This window comes from Osmerus eperlanus, chromosome 3, assembly GCF_963692335.1.
Source record: "Osmerus eperlanus chromosome 3, fOsmEpe2.1, whole genome shotgun sequence".
NCBI classification, from domain to species: Eukaryota; Metazoa; Chordata; class Actinopteri; order Osmeriformes; family Osmeridae; genus Osmerus; species Osmerus eperlanus.
In genome coordinates, this window is record NC_085020.1 from 12,072,186 (window position 1) to 12,085,846 (window position 13,661).

At 45.4% G+C, this 13,661-nt stretch overlaps 1 protein-coding gene across 1 annotated transcript in view; it reads left to right on the forward strand.

The window, feature by feature from the left end:
• The first annotated feature begins 5,104 nt into the window (after window positions 1-5,104).
• LOC134017545 (aryl hydrocarbon receptor-like) overlaps window positions 5,105-13,661 on the forward strand; it is a 31,543-nt gene continuing 22,986 nt past the window's right edge. The window contains 2 exon segments of the mRNA XM_062457269.1: window positions 5,105-5,685; window positions 12,728-12,915. Of these exon segments, the coding sequence (XP_062313253.1) occupies window positions 5,627-5,685; window positions 12,728-12,915 (247 nt within the window). The 5' untranslated portion in view covers window positions 5,105-5,626.

Genomic DNA, 13,661 nt, shown 5'->3' on the forward strand with positions numbered 1-13,661 from the left:
GTAGGGGATGGCACACTCCTGGAGGAGGTAGATGTCGGCCGGTTGTGTTGAGAGGTGTCTGAAAACGGTTGCCCTCTTCTCCTGTTGTAACATACTGCAGGTGTTGAGTGATGTTATTGTGATGGTCATGGTGATTGTGATGGTTTGACGGGTCCGGCGATTCCTGTGGCGATGATTTGGAGGTTCCTGATGGCCTCCTGTGCGTAGTCCGGATAGGGCACCTCCCCCTGGTTGCTCACGGCTTCGTCGTCCCCCCACCGTCTGCCTGGTGGTGGAGGTTCGGCCGGCACGGAGGGTCCTTGGGTGGGCCGGGGCTGGCTGGTCTGATCCTGTGTGGGCTCAGAGACTGCTGTGGGGGGTTGGCGTCTGGACTTGGGGCAAGGGCGGGGACGTGGGGGAAGGGGAGGGGGGGGGGAGGGGGGGGGAGGGTGGAGTCGTCTTCGGAGGTCGCAGTGATGGTTTTACGTTTCCTCTTCAGAACGACTTGGTTCCAGTCTGTGAGCGGCGTGTTATTGCTGTTTTCATTGTACAGTGACTGGGAATGTGGGGGTAAGTCGTGGGGGGTGACGATCCCTACCAGGGCCGGCTCCCTTACGGTTACCGACCCGGCAGGGGTGGAGGTGCGTATGGGAAGGTATATCGGGGAAGTCATGTCAGTGGAGTCAGAGTCCTGTAATGTTGGCTGATTTGTCGTGACGGGTGTCGGTTGGAGAGGGATGGGTAGGTCTGTCTGAGGGTCCAGTAGGCCTAGTTGTGTCAGTGGGGGGGAGACTGCCCCCGGTGGTAGGATGTCGGTCTTTGGGTCGAGGGTGGGGTTGGTGGGGGAGTCAGGAACCGGGTCGGGGTCCGTAATGATGAATAGGGGGGGTGTGGAGGAGTCTGAAGGGGGGGGGGGTCAGGGGTAGGGGAGGTGGGAGGGGCAGGGGTAGGGATGGGGGAAGTCGGTAGAGGGGGGGCGGCTGGCTCTATCTGAGGTGGAGCTCCTGGTGCTGCCGTAGTGGTGGTAGTGGCCGGTCTCCTGGTTTTGTTGGCGTAGGACTGGGGGCAGTCTCTGTAGAGGTGTCCCTGAAGCCCACACAGGTTGCAGGGGCGTGTGTGGGTGCACGCCGCCGTGGGGTGTTCCCCTCAACAGATGCGGCAGATCATCTTTGTGCAGGCCGCGGCCAGATGTCCAAGGTGGCCGCAGTTCCTGCACAATTTGGGCATACCGTAGTAGTGGACGGTGCCCCTGTGGTTCCCCAGGTTGATGGTACTGGGGATGTGTTGGACACCGCCCACCGCTGATGGATCCGGTGTGAGCTGGACCAGCCATTTCCGTGCCCCGGTCCACACTCCATCCTCGTCCAGGACCCTCCTCGCTCCAGAGTTGACGTGGGCATAGCGGCGCAGCCAAACCTCCACGTCGTACTCCTGCACTCCTGCACTGTTTTCCCTGTCTGAAAGTGGTTCTGTGTGGAGATGACTGAAGGGCGGGTTATTTTTGTTTTGGCGGTACATGGTCCAGAATTGCTCTAACAGTTGTGGTGTTTTGAAACTGACCTCAAAGGTGTTGGGGGTTGAGGGTGGTTTCACCAGGCAGTTGAGGTCGTTTGGCACAAAGCCCATACCTCGTTGGAGTACGGCTCTGCTGAATTCCAGGCGGGTCATTCCGGTTGTCGTGTCTTTCTGTCCTGTCGTTGTTGCGGTGGTTGTGGATCCTGTGGTGGCTCCGTCCCCGGCAGCCTCCTCGGATTTCACTGTCACTCTGACGGCGTTCACCCGTCTCATCGCCCCAGGGTTCATCCTGGCAGTGGTGGTGGTGCGTGTCCCCCGAACCTGCTAGGGTGAGGGGGGGTGGGGGGGAAGAGAAACTCAGAGCGGGCTGAGGCCACTCTCCTGTGGCTCTCCCGCTCCTAACGTTGGTGTTGGGCCTCCTGGCCCTCCTCTCGTCTGGTCTGGGGTGAAGAGTCTCCCTGTGAAGGGCAGAGGGAGACCTGAGAGCAAGGTAAGGCCACCCGAGTGCTTGGCCCTAGGGGTGCGAAACGATCGCTGCAGATCGCGGCGCTTCGCAGCCAGTGTAGTCGCGCCCATTTGATAACATGGGCGCCGAAAGAATAAAGGAGGCGCTTCCAGGCGCGTCGCAGCAGATCGCAGCCAGTGTGTTCCAGGCGTGTAATGCCGGCTACCTGTGCGAGTGGAAGAGGATTATTACCGTCCATTTACCCCATACACAGGTTAGATTGCCATCTAACTGGACAACATTCACACTCAGGGTGAACACTTAATGTATCCAAACTACAGACCATCACATTACACATATCAAAACAGAACGAACACAACAACAAAATTCCAAACAATGCTTATCTAACTAAGCTTAAACCTTTAACTCTGTAGTCTTTCAGCTTGCCGCGGGGCATTCTGGGTAACAGGAGCGTTGTCGCTACACAACTATCTAATCAACTTTCCTTCGTCCTCCTCTGGAGTCTTTACATTTATTAATTTAGCAGCCGCTTTTATCCAAAGCGACTTCCAAGAGAGAACTTTACTAAAAGTGCATTGGTCAATGATCATGAACAACGAGATAGCCCCAAAAAGGCTTTTGCAGGCTTTTGTAGTCTTTGATATTGACTGGTGCATGCTGGGATTTCATGACGTCAACTACCCAAGCTCAGTTCACAATTCAAGGTTCCTATGTCTAAACCAAAAATTATGTTATTTGTCCATGGGATGAAAGTAAATATCTGCAAAATAACTTTTAAATTAGCTAGTTTTGATAAAGTGATATTAAGTGTTTTAACAGAACATTTTGGTGAAAATGTTATTAATATTTGTAAAAAAAAAACATTTGAGTGTATTTTTAAGTAACTACATTTGGCTGTAATGTTTATGTAAAATTATTAATTTACAGTTTGCCATTGTCTTTCTATCTGTATTTCCTGTCATTCAGAAATACAGAAAAAAACACGTATAATTTACAGAAAAAGTGCGGTAATTTCATCTTCTTTTTTTTACAGTGCATGGCCATGTTTTTCAGTTGATAGAATGCAAAAAAATACAATTAATAATGGGCAGGATATGAACTACTCATGGCAAACAGAGGTTTCTGGGTTAAATATGGAGATATGTGTGGTTGAAGCTTTTGCTCATAAAAGACCAACCACCCCATAGTGGAAAACTGCTTTTATTGTCAAACAAGTGACACAGACACACACACTGTGATTCTGTGGCCACTTCTCCAGATGTTCAATATTTCATCACTAAGAACAATAATTCATACATCTGACTCTGTCACACACAACAACAACAACAACAGCAAAGAAGGTTGTGTTGGGTCTGCTAGCACAGAGGCAAGCAGTGTAATGGGACGTGTGAAGTTGTCTGCATGTCCACAATAGCCCTGCCAGGATGAATTAAACCTTAGCTTTGCCCCAGAGTGAACACGTAAATAAAGACGTTGCACCACGGTGTGGATGGCTGTGCACCGGTGGCTGTCACACAGGAATGTACCGTGGCCACATAAACAAACACACGTAATGAATCTTGCCCATGAGAACAGCTGCGTAGGGCTCTCGCCAAAACCACTTGCAGTTTTGTGGCAGAACAGAGACCTTGTTCTCAGCCCTTGCTGTCTGAGGAACGAGATGGGTTATTTTGATACACGTGTGCAAACTGCCATTGCTATCGGCCTGTCGGGCAACATGGTCCACCCAGCAACGCACTGGCAATATGAGCGGGACAACGATGAAGGGATTAGCGTACACATTAATACTGAGACACAATAATGTGGAAACATCATGACCATCTCCCAGGATTGTTGCCATCAATAGGCTTCATTTGTGATGTGTTTTGATGGTGTTTACATAGGAGGGTGGTGGAGGGGAAGGTGTCAAACCAGAAGAACAGGTGATAGTTAAACGGCACATCATTGAGAATGTTCACGGATGTTTTTTCTCTCTTACTATTCATTTGGTTGTTAGGGTGTTGATTTGTATAACCTAAGGGCTAAAGATATCCTTTAAGATTGACAGACATGGCAAGGGATATATTTATTCAGAGTATCTCTGTCCTCAATCAAACAAATTCCTAAGTTACAGATCATGTGTGCTAATAGGTCTCTGTCTCCTTGAGTATTTTCTGCCAGTCTATGGTGAAATGTAAGATGGGTCCTTTATTCAAGCCAGACATCGTTTTTCCATGACTTGCATACTTTGGGCAGGGGACAGGAACACTATGATTGACAGTCGCTATGAGGAAGTTTCACAGGATGCTTTAGAAATACAGATGTTTATAGAATGGAGAAGTAAATGTTGGGAGTTTGAACCATTCTTTCAAGTTATGTACACCTTCCAGGCTGTCACTGATATGTGGTGAGGTGTGGACATGGTCCATGGTCTTCCCGGGAATCCAGCCAACCACCAACGCTAAGATTCAATTCAATTCGCTTTATTCTTCCAAAAGAAAATTCCAGGTTCAGGTAAACAAACACAAAAAACAACAACAACAAAGAGAAGTAACACACACCATAGAATACACTTCATGAAAGCAAATAAATATAAAAATATATGCAATTGGCTTGATTGAACAACCCCAAGGTTGAAACACCAAGGTTTGAATATAGGCTACAGTAGGCCTACTGCGCTGTGTAGCCTACTTTAAGTTAATGTCCGGTCATAAACGTCAGACTATTTAAGTTTTACAGGTCATAAATAAATGAGAGGTCAGGCTTGTGTCATATATTAACAGCTTTAAGGCACCTTGTCGTTGCAGATCAAGATCTCTTTTAATTATTGTGGCTTAACTAGGCTACTTCATGAAGCGAAGTTTCAACAGCCACTGTTTGAAGTTTAAAACAGGATTTTTTTTAATCATAAACCCAAAATAACTTTTTTAAACCCTTACTTTCAGAGAATAATGCAGTGGTTTTGCTACTGTGTAAACGCAGCCAAGTAGATGCAACTCAGAACAATACAAATTAATTTATTCACAGCTTGACCTCTCTGGTAGTTCGGGTTCTTCTGGCCACAGTGTAGCCTCTACGCTGCAATCAAAAACATGACGTCCGAAACTTTTTTAATGGTTTTAGCACACGCGACGAAACGGAGAAAGTCAGTCCTACACAGAATAATGTAACGAATAACCCCGCCTCTCTTTTCTGTTTTCGCCAGTCCACCTTAAGAGACTCTCTTACATAGCGTATATGATTTCCTGAAAACGCCCCATGCCAAAAACGATAGGCCAATTTTACCTGCTCCGAATTCAGCTTCGATAGTGTACTGATCGGTTTTGATCCACAATTGACAGTATAATATTTCGTGTGTGTTTTGGGGTCGAAAGAGCTGACTTTTCAGGAAAAGGAAGACACAAGGAGATCACAGGCCACATACTTTGTTGAAAAGAGGAACTTTCCAAAACGATTGATCCCTCGAGAACTTTTAGCCGCACATCAGTCGCGGTTGGTTCGGATCGCTCGGATCTGTCAATGTCGCACGGTCGTCGATCATCAGTGCAGCGAGCGCTCTCTATTTAAGGGCTTCTGCTTATGCGTGGATAATAAATAACGTCCCTTGCCTCTTCTAGAAGTGCATTAACGGAAAAGAGTGGATGTTGTGTTCTTGTTTTCGAGCTTTTACACATCAGAAGTGTCATCATGCTCGGTAACGCTGGAATCTATGCTGTCAAGAAGAGGAAGAAGCCTGTTCAGAAACCGTAAGAATGAAATCTTAACCTCTGACATGCTTTAGGCCTTGGCTTCATAGACTACTACAGTTAAGTCTGATGGGCCTTTCAAGTTTACCACCGTAGAAGGCGGCGTTGAGCTGAATTTTGTTGGTAGTTTATGTCACATACCTATAGAAAATACAGCGTATCGTATAATCTTCTAATGTATGGACATCGATCATAGATAACAGTAAAAGCAACTAATATTCTTTAGGTTTGCGAGACCGACCGCTTGCTTATGGTCCAGATTAATCTACAGAATGCAATATTGATTTAAGCCATAGACAATAGAGTAAATACTGGTTCTAAAAGTGCTGGCTGGGCTTACTCTGGGCTTCAGTAAAAAGCCAGTGTTATATGATTTTGATCTTTATATTCTACCTCTTAAAAACTCTTACGCATATGCAGAATAATTCCCATACAGAAGTTATGAAAGTGAAGTAGGCTAAAACGCGTGTCTTTGTTTTGCAAAGATATGTGCGCTCCTGGCCAGACCCGTGCTTCTTGGACTTTGCAGGGTTACCTTAAGAATCTCTCATCGTGTATAGTTTTGGTCTGGCATGGAAATAGTACTCTTGCATTAATCACAATCAAGTTTGAGAGTCGGCTGCGCTCTCACGCGATGCTTACACGAGGGCGGGGGAAACTGGGATTCGTTGGCCTGAGTGTGTTATTGTAATCTGATATAGCTACGGTTTCTTCTCATTATGGGAAAACACTTGCGTCTTTCCTATTTGTTTCCATTTAAACATATTTTAGAGCAAGCAATCGAGACTATTGACGCCATCGATTTATAAAAGACAAGTTTTGTAGACCTAAAGTTCTGCAAAGAGTTTCTTATTTAAATTGGAGTCTGCCGTAAATATGCAGTGCACTGTATTTGAAGTTTAAGACTAGGCTATCGCGCACAAACTTTACTCAGTTCTTGGGTTTTGTTTTAGGGGGAAATGCGAAGGAAAAGTAATTATGTCACGAAATTAATTTGAATCTTAAAAGCAACGTTTGTGTCTGTCTGTGAACTCGTGTAGGCTAGGTTACGCTTTAAGGTTGTACGGGCGCTCAAACTATTCTAGACAGCCCAAACCTGTATGTTGTTGCCGTGTGTCTTATGTCTTCCGAATATACCCCTCAACCCCCCACCAAAATAAAGAGGTGGGCTGTGCAGACGTCTCTGTGTTCATGGAGATCAGGGCCAGTGCTGAGAGGGCTGAGGTTTCCTGTACTCCCATCTGGGTTTGGCAGCACAAAGGCACCATTGAGACTGACTGTAAAAAAAAGCTGTGGTCACTTCATAGTGGCATTCCAAAATACTTTTGCCCATCTAGGCTCTGCATCTCCCCCTCCCTCTCTGTTCCCTCAATGCAGCCAGCCTGCTTTCTTAGCTTTCAGAAACAATGTTGATTTGCTTTGGATTAAGCATGTTCATAAGCGTCAGGGAGTCAGGTGGCTGAGCGGTTAGGGAATCGGGCTAGTAATCAGAAGGTTGCCTGTTCGATTCCCCGCCAGGCAAATGACGTTGTGTCCTTGGGCAAGGCACTTCACCCTACTTGCCTCGGGGGAATGTCCCTGTACTTACTGTAAGTCGCTCTGGATAAGAGCGTCTGCTAAATGACTAAATGTAAATGTAATAAGCACCGAAACATTGCTTATTATCATGTTAATCCACATGCATGGGTTAATGTGGGTTTGTTTGGTGCTTACAGTCTCGTAAGACAATTTAACATCACATAGAGCCAGTTACACAGTAGTACATAGTAATTGTGTTATAAAACGTCCTACCTGCAGTACAGGGTTGGATATCTATGTTAGGCATTTCTGCAGCTTGTTGTGATTACTGCCCAAGACCACTGTGTGAAAATATGGCTTTTATAAATATGGAAATTGTGGTGTGTGTGTGTGTGTGTGTGTGTGTGTGTGTGTGTAAAACACAGTGGGGGCCTTGGCACAGTCAACACTCTGTATAAGCAGATTTTCAATTGCAGCATTTGTATAATATTACAGTTCTTAATCTATTTCAGAAAGCAACAAAAATCACATTATGAGAGTACTGGTGTCAACGTTTCTTTGGGCCAACTGCTGTGTGAAGGGATTAATGTTTTCCAACAGCCTACAAAGAGGATAGGTGTGTGTTTGTAGGAGAGAGAGTCAAACACTTGCATGTGCACACACACACAAACTAACTGATAGAGACGGGGCAGGAAGCCAAAATAAACGGACTGCACGATAACATAGTGGCCCATTGTTCTACTACAGTTTCTTGTCTACAAGGAGGACACCACACCAGCATCAACTTAAACATCTACTTCTTTGAAGATGAATCCTGTTTGAAGCTCTGTAAACAAGCTCTTTCAAAGTTACATTTAGCTGCCTCATCTGTACCAGAAGCAGAGCCTTGGGCCTAATAAACCATGGCTTCTATTACAACTGTAACTATCATGCACAGCACATTACAAGCACATTAGGAGTGTATAGGTTCATCCCATGAGTGGACCTATATAAACACTCAAATGAACACTCCCCTAGGGCTACATATAAAACCTGCCATACATATAATTCTACATGGTGGCGTGAGTAGAAAGGAAAATTCTTCATACGGAACGATTTATAAACATGGCATATGTTACAAGAATGCATGTTTCCAACAGGTTTCCAATCATAAATCAGTAACAATCCTATAATTTTTCAAACGTGATCAAGCATCATGCTCCGCACCTTTTACGCCTACGATTAGCAACAAATGGTAATTCTCAACGCCCTAAACTAACTGTACACTAGCACAACACTTTGAAGGATCTCTGGGCGTCTGCCATGTACCCCTAAAATGTAATTGTAGATCAACTGTCATCTACGTGTCATTTAAGAACAGTGTACAGTATATCATGTAGAACACGTATTCTCTTCTTATACAACTAATGTTGAGTCATGTACCCAACAGAGTTCATCACGTACAGTCTTCATTGGCTACATTTGTCAGCACCATTTGTGCATTACATTAATAAATAAATAAATCACCTCCACCCTGTACCCATGCAAAGTAAGGCTTTTCAAGCTAAGCCACATACCGGTAGGTCAGATCCTCTGGACAATACTTGAAAATATCAGTATAGAAACCCACTTTCTTGAAATTTACGAGAAGTGCAAATGGATTGAGTGATTTCTTGTTCTTTCACAGCAATGGCATAAATATACATTTAGTCATTTAGCAGACACTCTTATCCAGAGCGACTTACAGTAAGTACAGGGACATGACCCCCGAGGCAAGTAGGGTGAAGTGCCTTGCCCAAGGACACAACGTCATTTGGCACGGCCGCGAATCGAACTGGCAACCTTCAGATTACTAGCCCGCTTCCCTAACCGCTCAGCCACCTGACTCTCTAAATATGGCAGTTTATTTTATAATGGATGTGCTACAATGATGTTAATAGATTTGTACTTCAAATTAATGAAGTTATGTGGTCCGAATTTGAAGAAAATGTACAAGATGCAGGGAATAACGTGCAGGGGTGCTCGGAACAAATATAATTGTGTTTTGTTGTTCGGCCAAAGAGTGTTTCTATTAGATTTTTTCTCATCAGAATGTCCATACGCAAGGTCTAGAGCTGCCATGGGAATGTCCGTAGTCTCCCGATGAGCTAAGTTTTCATAAATGCCGATTTGTGCATTAAATGTTGAGTGTGGATGTTTTTTGTGCATAAGCACGCTTTATAAATGAGGCCTTTGGCGTTAAATTAACACTTGAAGTTTGCTGTGTAGGGTTCCCTGACCAAGACAACTTTCAGCCCAAATGTTATTACATTTTGTAATAAACATTTTGAGTGCAGTGACTCCTTCTATTTCCAGTTGCGAGTCCACCAGCCAACCAGAACCTTTCCTGGACAGATGTGCATTCTCCCAAGTTCTTCCTGACCATACTGGTGTGCCTCTTCAGCCTCTTAGTCAGCCTCCTCTGCGGCATGGAAACAGTTGCAGCGTGCCTGATTGCTGGTGCAGGGTAGGAGCCACAGACGAAGATCCTGTGGGGGAGGAAGGGAGGATTATGGGGAGGGAGGGGAGGTAGGGATATCACCTCCACTCTCCCTCCCTGGGTGCGGCAGAGGGGTCCGGGCAGGGGTTCGGGGAGATCCGTAGTCCAGCCGTACAATGCAGCGGAGGAAGCGGACAAATCCATTTGCGTCCGTGACTAAGAGAGCTCAGGTGGAAGGAATGCTGGGGTTCACCTCAGGACATGCACCAGGAGAAAGACATCTGAGAACGGATATTGTGAAATAAAGCAGCTTTGGTTTTTAGCGTACTGTCAAGGCTGGTGTGTGTGTACTGACTTATGTACCGTGTTGTTAAGGAAGTGGATTCAAGGTCTATAGTAATGGTTGAGTGTAGACGCCTACCATGGACTAATATGCCAGATTCCAAATGCTTATCCTATTCCTGTGTGTGTTTTTAATATAAAAGTTTGAAAATGCATTAATTTGATATTTTAAGACCCATGCGCAGTAAGTCACCTGTACACATTACACAGTCAATGACAACCACGCCAGTCACTTTGAGTAGACAATAGCATGGCAGTGTCATTGTAACATCTTGAATGCAAGATGAGCCTCTTAGAATAAGAGTCAGGGGTCTCTGTCGTCTGTAAATCTGCCACCCCAAAGAGAGATGACGTAAAGCAGCTCATCTAACAGTGATTCCCCTGATACTTGTTGAGTCCCATGATGCATTGCTGCACACGGTGGAGGGGAATGAAGCAGGTGGGGGGAGGGGTAGTTCAAATACTGACTTTTGTCTTGGCAGGCATTTTTAGTAAGTGAGGTCATTTTTGCCCTATTTCTGGGAAGGTATCTCTTGGATCTAAGGCCAGGAATTTAGTTATGGCCAAATTATTTGCGGGGAATTCAATAGGGAGTTGGAAAATATGCAATATCATTATGACCACAAATACTGTAACTCTCTGTTTTGATAAAGGAAGCAAACATATTATGGAAATTGGAAGGGAACAAAGTTTAAAAAATGACAGCCGACCTTTCATCCTAGAGATCTGAGGGAAGAGGTGGAGCCCCGTTTGCGGTTTGAATCAAGAAGATATTGAACTGGCAGAGGAATATGGTGCTTTCAGTGATTTTAGACCTTCAGCTTCAGCAGCTGGCAACGCCCTGTGTAGAAGACCTGCATTGAAAGCTACAGATCATAAAGAGACAGTTATCCCAGACCAAGACTGAGCCTGCCCTGGGCACAGGCTTGACTGTACTGGGTTAGTACAGTCAAGAGGGTCTCAGTCTTTATGAACTAGAAAACACTTAAACTGAATGGTGTGGAGAGAATTTACTGTACAAAGTATAGAACATTTATACATAGTGAAGTAGAGAACATATGTATTGCACCCACTAAATACCCTCCATCAGATCTGGGGCCCTCCAGGGAACCCCCGTCAGATCTGGGGCCCTCCAGGGAACCCCCGTCAGATCTGGGGCCCTCCTGGGACCCTCCATCAGACCTGTTACCCTCCATCAGACCTGGGACCCTCTCTTCCAGGCTCAGACCTCTCCTCTTCCCCAGCAGTTCTGACCATGTGACATGTGTCCCCTATACCTGACCCTGGCTTACAGCAAGGGTGGTCTGTGACCTGCTCACCCCTCGTTACCCCTGCAGTCAAATACCACTGTGAGCTCAGCACAGCAAACACACGCTCCTGAGCAGCCATTTACACGGTAGCAAACATTTCTGATGCTGTGAGAAAAGAGCAGTGACATGTAGTGAGTTGTAGGACCACTGTGTCCATCATTCCAGTGAGGGGCAAGCAAACTTCAAGGCTCATCCATGTTCATCCTTCACAAAGCTCATTTATTTTCTTGTGATCTGTGCCAAAGGTAATCTCTGCAGCACAATCATATCAATGTTACCTCAAGATTTCAATCTGAAGGGATGAACTTGTTCCATTGTGTGTTCTGGTGTCTGTTAACTGTCACAGTGTATTCTCCATTCCCCCTCACATTGTCCTCACGAGCAGTGGCAAAAATCTGTTATCAATTTTGGGGGGGACAATTATATTACATTTTCTCAAGAGCAATTCCTGAGGGGGACACCAAAATTACAGCTTTAACACATAGCCTACATTGTAATATGTTAAATGTATATTATTAATACAATTGAAATGTCCTTATGTTTACAGATATTTATTGGGGGGGACAAATCCTATTTTTCCGCCTATGCTCACAAGTGAAGGGTGTCCTTCCTCTGGTGAATGGGCTTAATGAACGACAGTTGCTTCACTAATAGCTCTCTCTGCTCTGCTGTTTGATTGGAGGCCCTGTCTTGCCCCAGGCGTTCTCAATGTCTGGTCCAACTTGTATCTCAGTCAGCTAACGATGAGACACAGGCTCTGGTGTTTATGAGACATGTTTATGAAGGGCTTCGTCCTTCCTGCATCGGGTCTGGAGCCAGAGCACCGCCATGCTGCTGCTCGGTCTGGACTCTCTGGTTTACGAGCGCGTCACACGCCCCACACAGAAGGGCGCCGTTCTCGGAGGGGAAAGGCTTGGTGGCCAAGCCCGGCTGATGGGATTCAGTCATGGTTCATATCTTTTTAAACACTCGTTATCCATTTCCCTCTATAAAGCACGAGGAAGCGTCTCTCCATTGTTACATGCTTCATGCTTCTTTTGTTACTGCACAGGAAGCTTTTTAGTGCATGTGATCGTTGCCAAGCATTACAAGCTTGTGAAGTATAGGATGTGAATCTTCCATTCTCACTGTTCAGCTATGGCTCCCCCACTATCACACATAGACGGCCTCTAGGAGATCCAGCATAGTGAGATCTCAGTTCAGCTGAAGGCTGGTGTAGTTGTTGTCGAGACGTTGTACTGTGTACATGAACCATATTCTTCAATTTCAGCATTCATTAAATATAATACCCATAAGCTTTTTGAGTGTCATTTCCATCGCAACAATAAAATGTGGTACTATTATATAATATCAGCATCATCTTTTCCTGTGATCCAACCTGCAACCATATCTCTGTGTCTCATTTGCTGTGCAGGAAGAAGATCCCAGGCTCAGATGGCAGCAAGTCCAACCCCTCCAAGCGACACCGGGATCGTCTTAACGGGGAACTGGACCGTCTGACGGGCCTGCTGCCCTTCCCCGAGGATGTGCACACCCGCCTGGACAAGCTGTCCGTGTTGCGACTCAGTGTTGGATACCTGAAGGTCAAGAGCTTCTTCAAAGGTGAGTCTTGGAGAAAGTCCACGTCAGTTCAGCCCAACGAGCAAAAGAGAAGCGGTTGTAGAATGAATCAGTCATTTATTTTTATAAAACAGTACACAACAGCTCAGAAGGTGATATACCTTTCTGTTTGGATCTGCTGTAAACAATAACTAAATTCTGCTCATTTCCCTAAACAAGAACACGTGTGTAAACACATCTGAAATGTCTGTCTGGCCTTTCCTTGTTATGAAGCTATTTTAACATCTGTGGGTTGGCCAACATTAATAAATAGTTGCAACTATAACTTTAAACAGGCCCACACCCAGACCGTTAGTTTAACCTGAGTCACCAAAATGTTTTCGTCTCTGGAGCCATTTGTCTGTTCGCTACTAGACAACAAGAACAAGCCCGTCCACTAATGTGTGGGTTTTATCAACTATCTTTAGCCATTAATTTAATAGGAATGTTGGTGAATTATGGCAGTTTGGAAATATAACTTCTGAAACTCAGTTATCTGTTTTCCAGCCCCTACTGTGTGTACCATAAGTCACCTCAGTCCATCAATGTCCTCTCATGTTGTTACTGTAGTGCAGTGACAGATGAGCGTTTGGGAGCAGGTTTAGGGCAGTTCTGTGAGTCTGTTAGTGAAAGAAGGCTCTGGAACGCCAGGCATGCTGGGAATCTGATTTTAGGAAAAGGGCACATCCTCAAGAGTGTGTGGTCGACTCCGCCTTTTACCGGATTCCTTAGCCAAATCACAAGTAGTA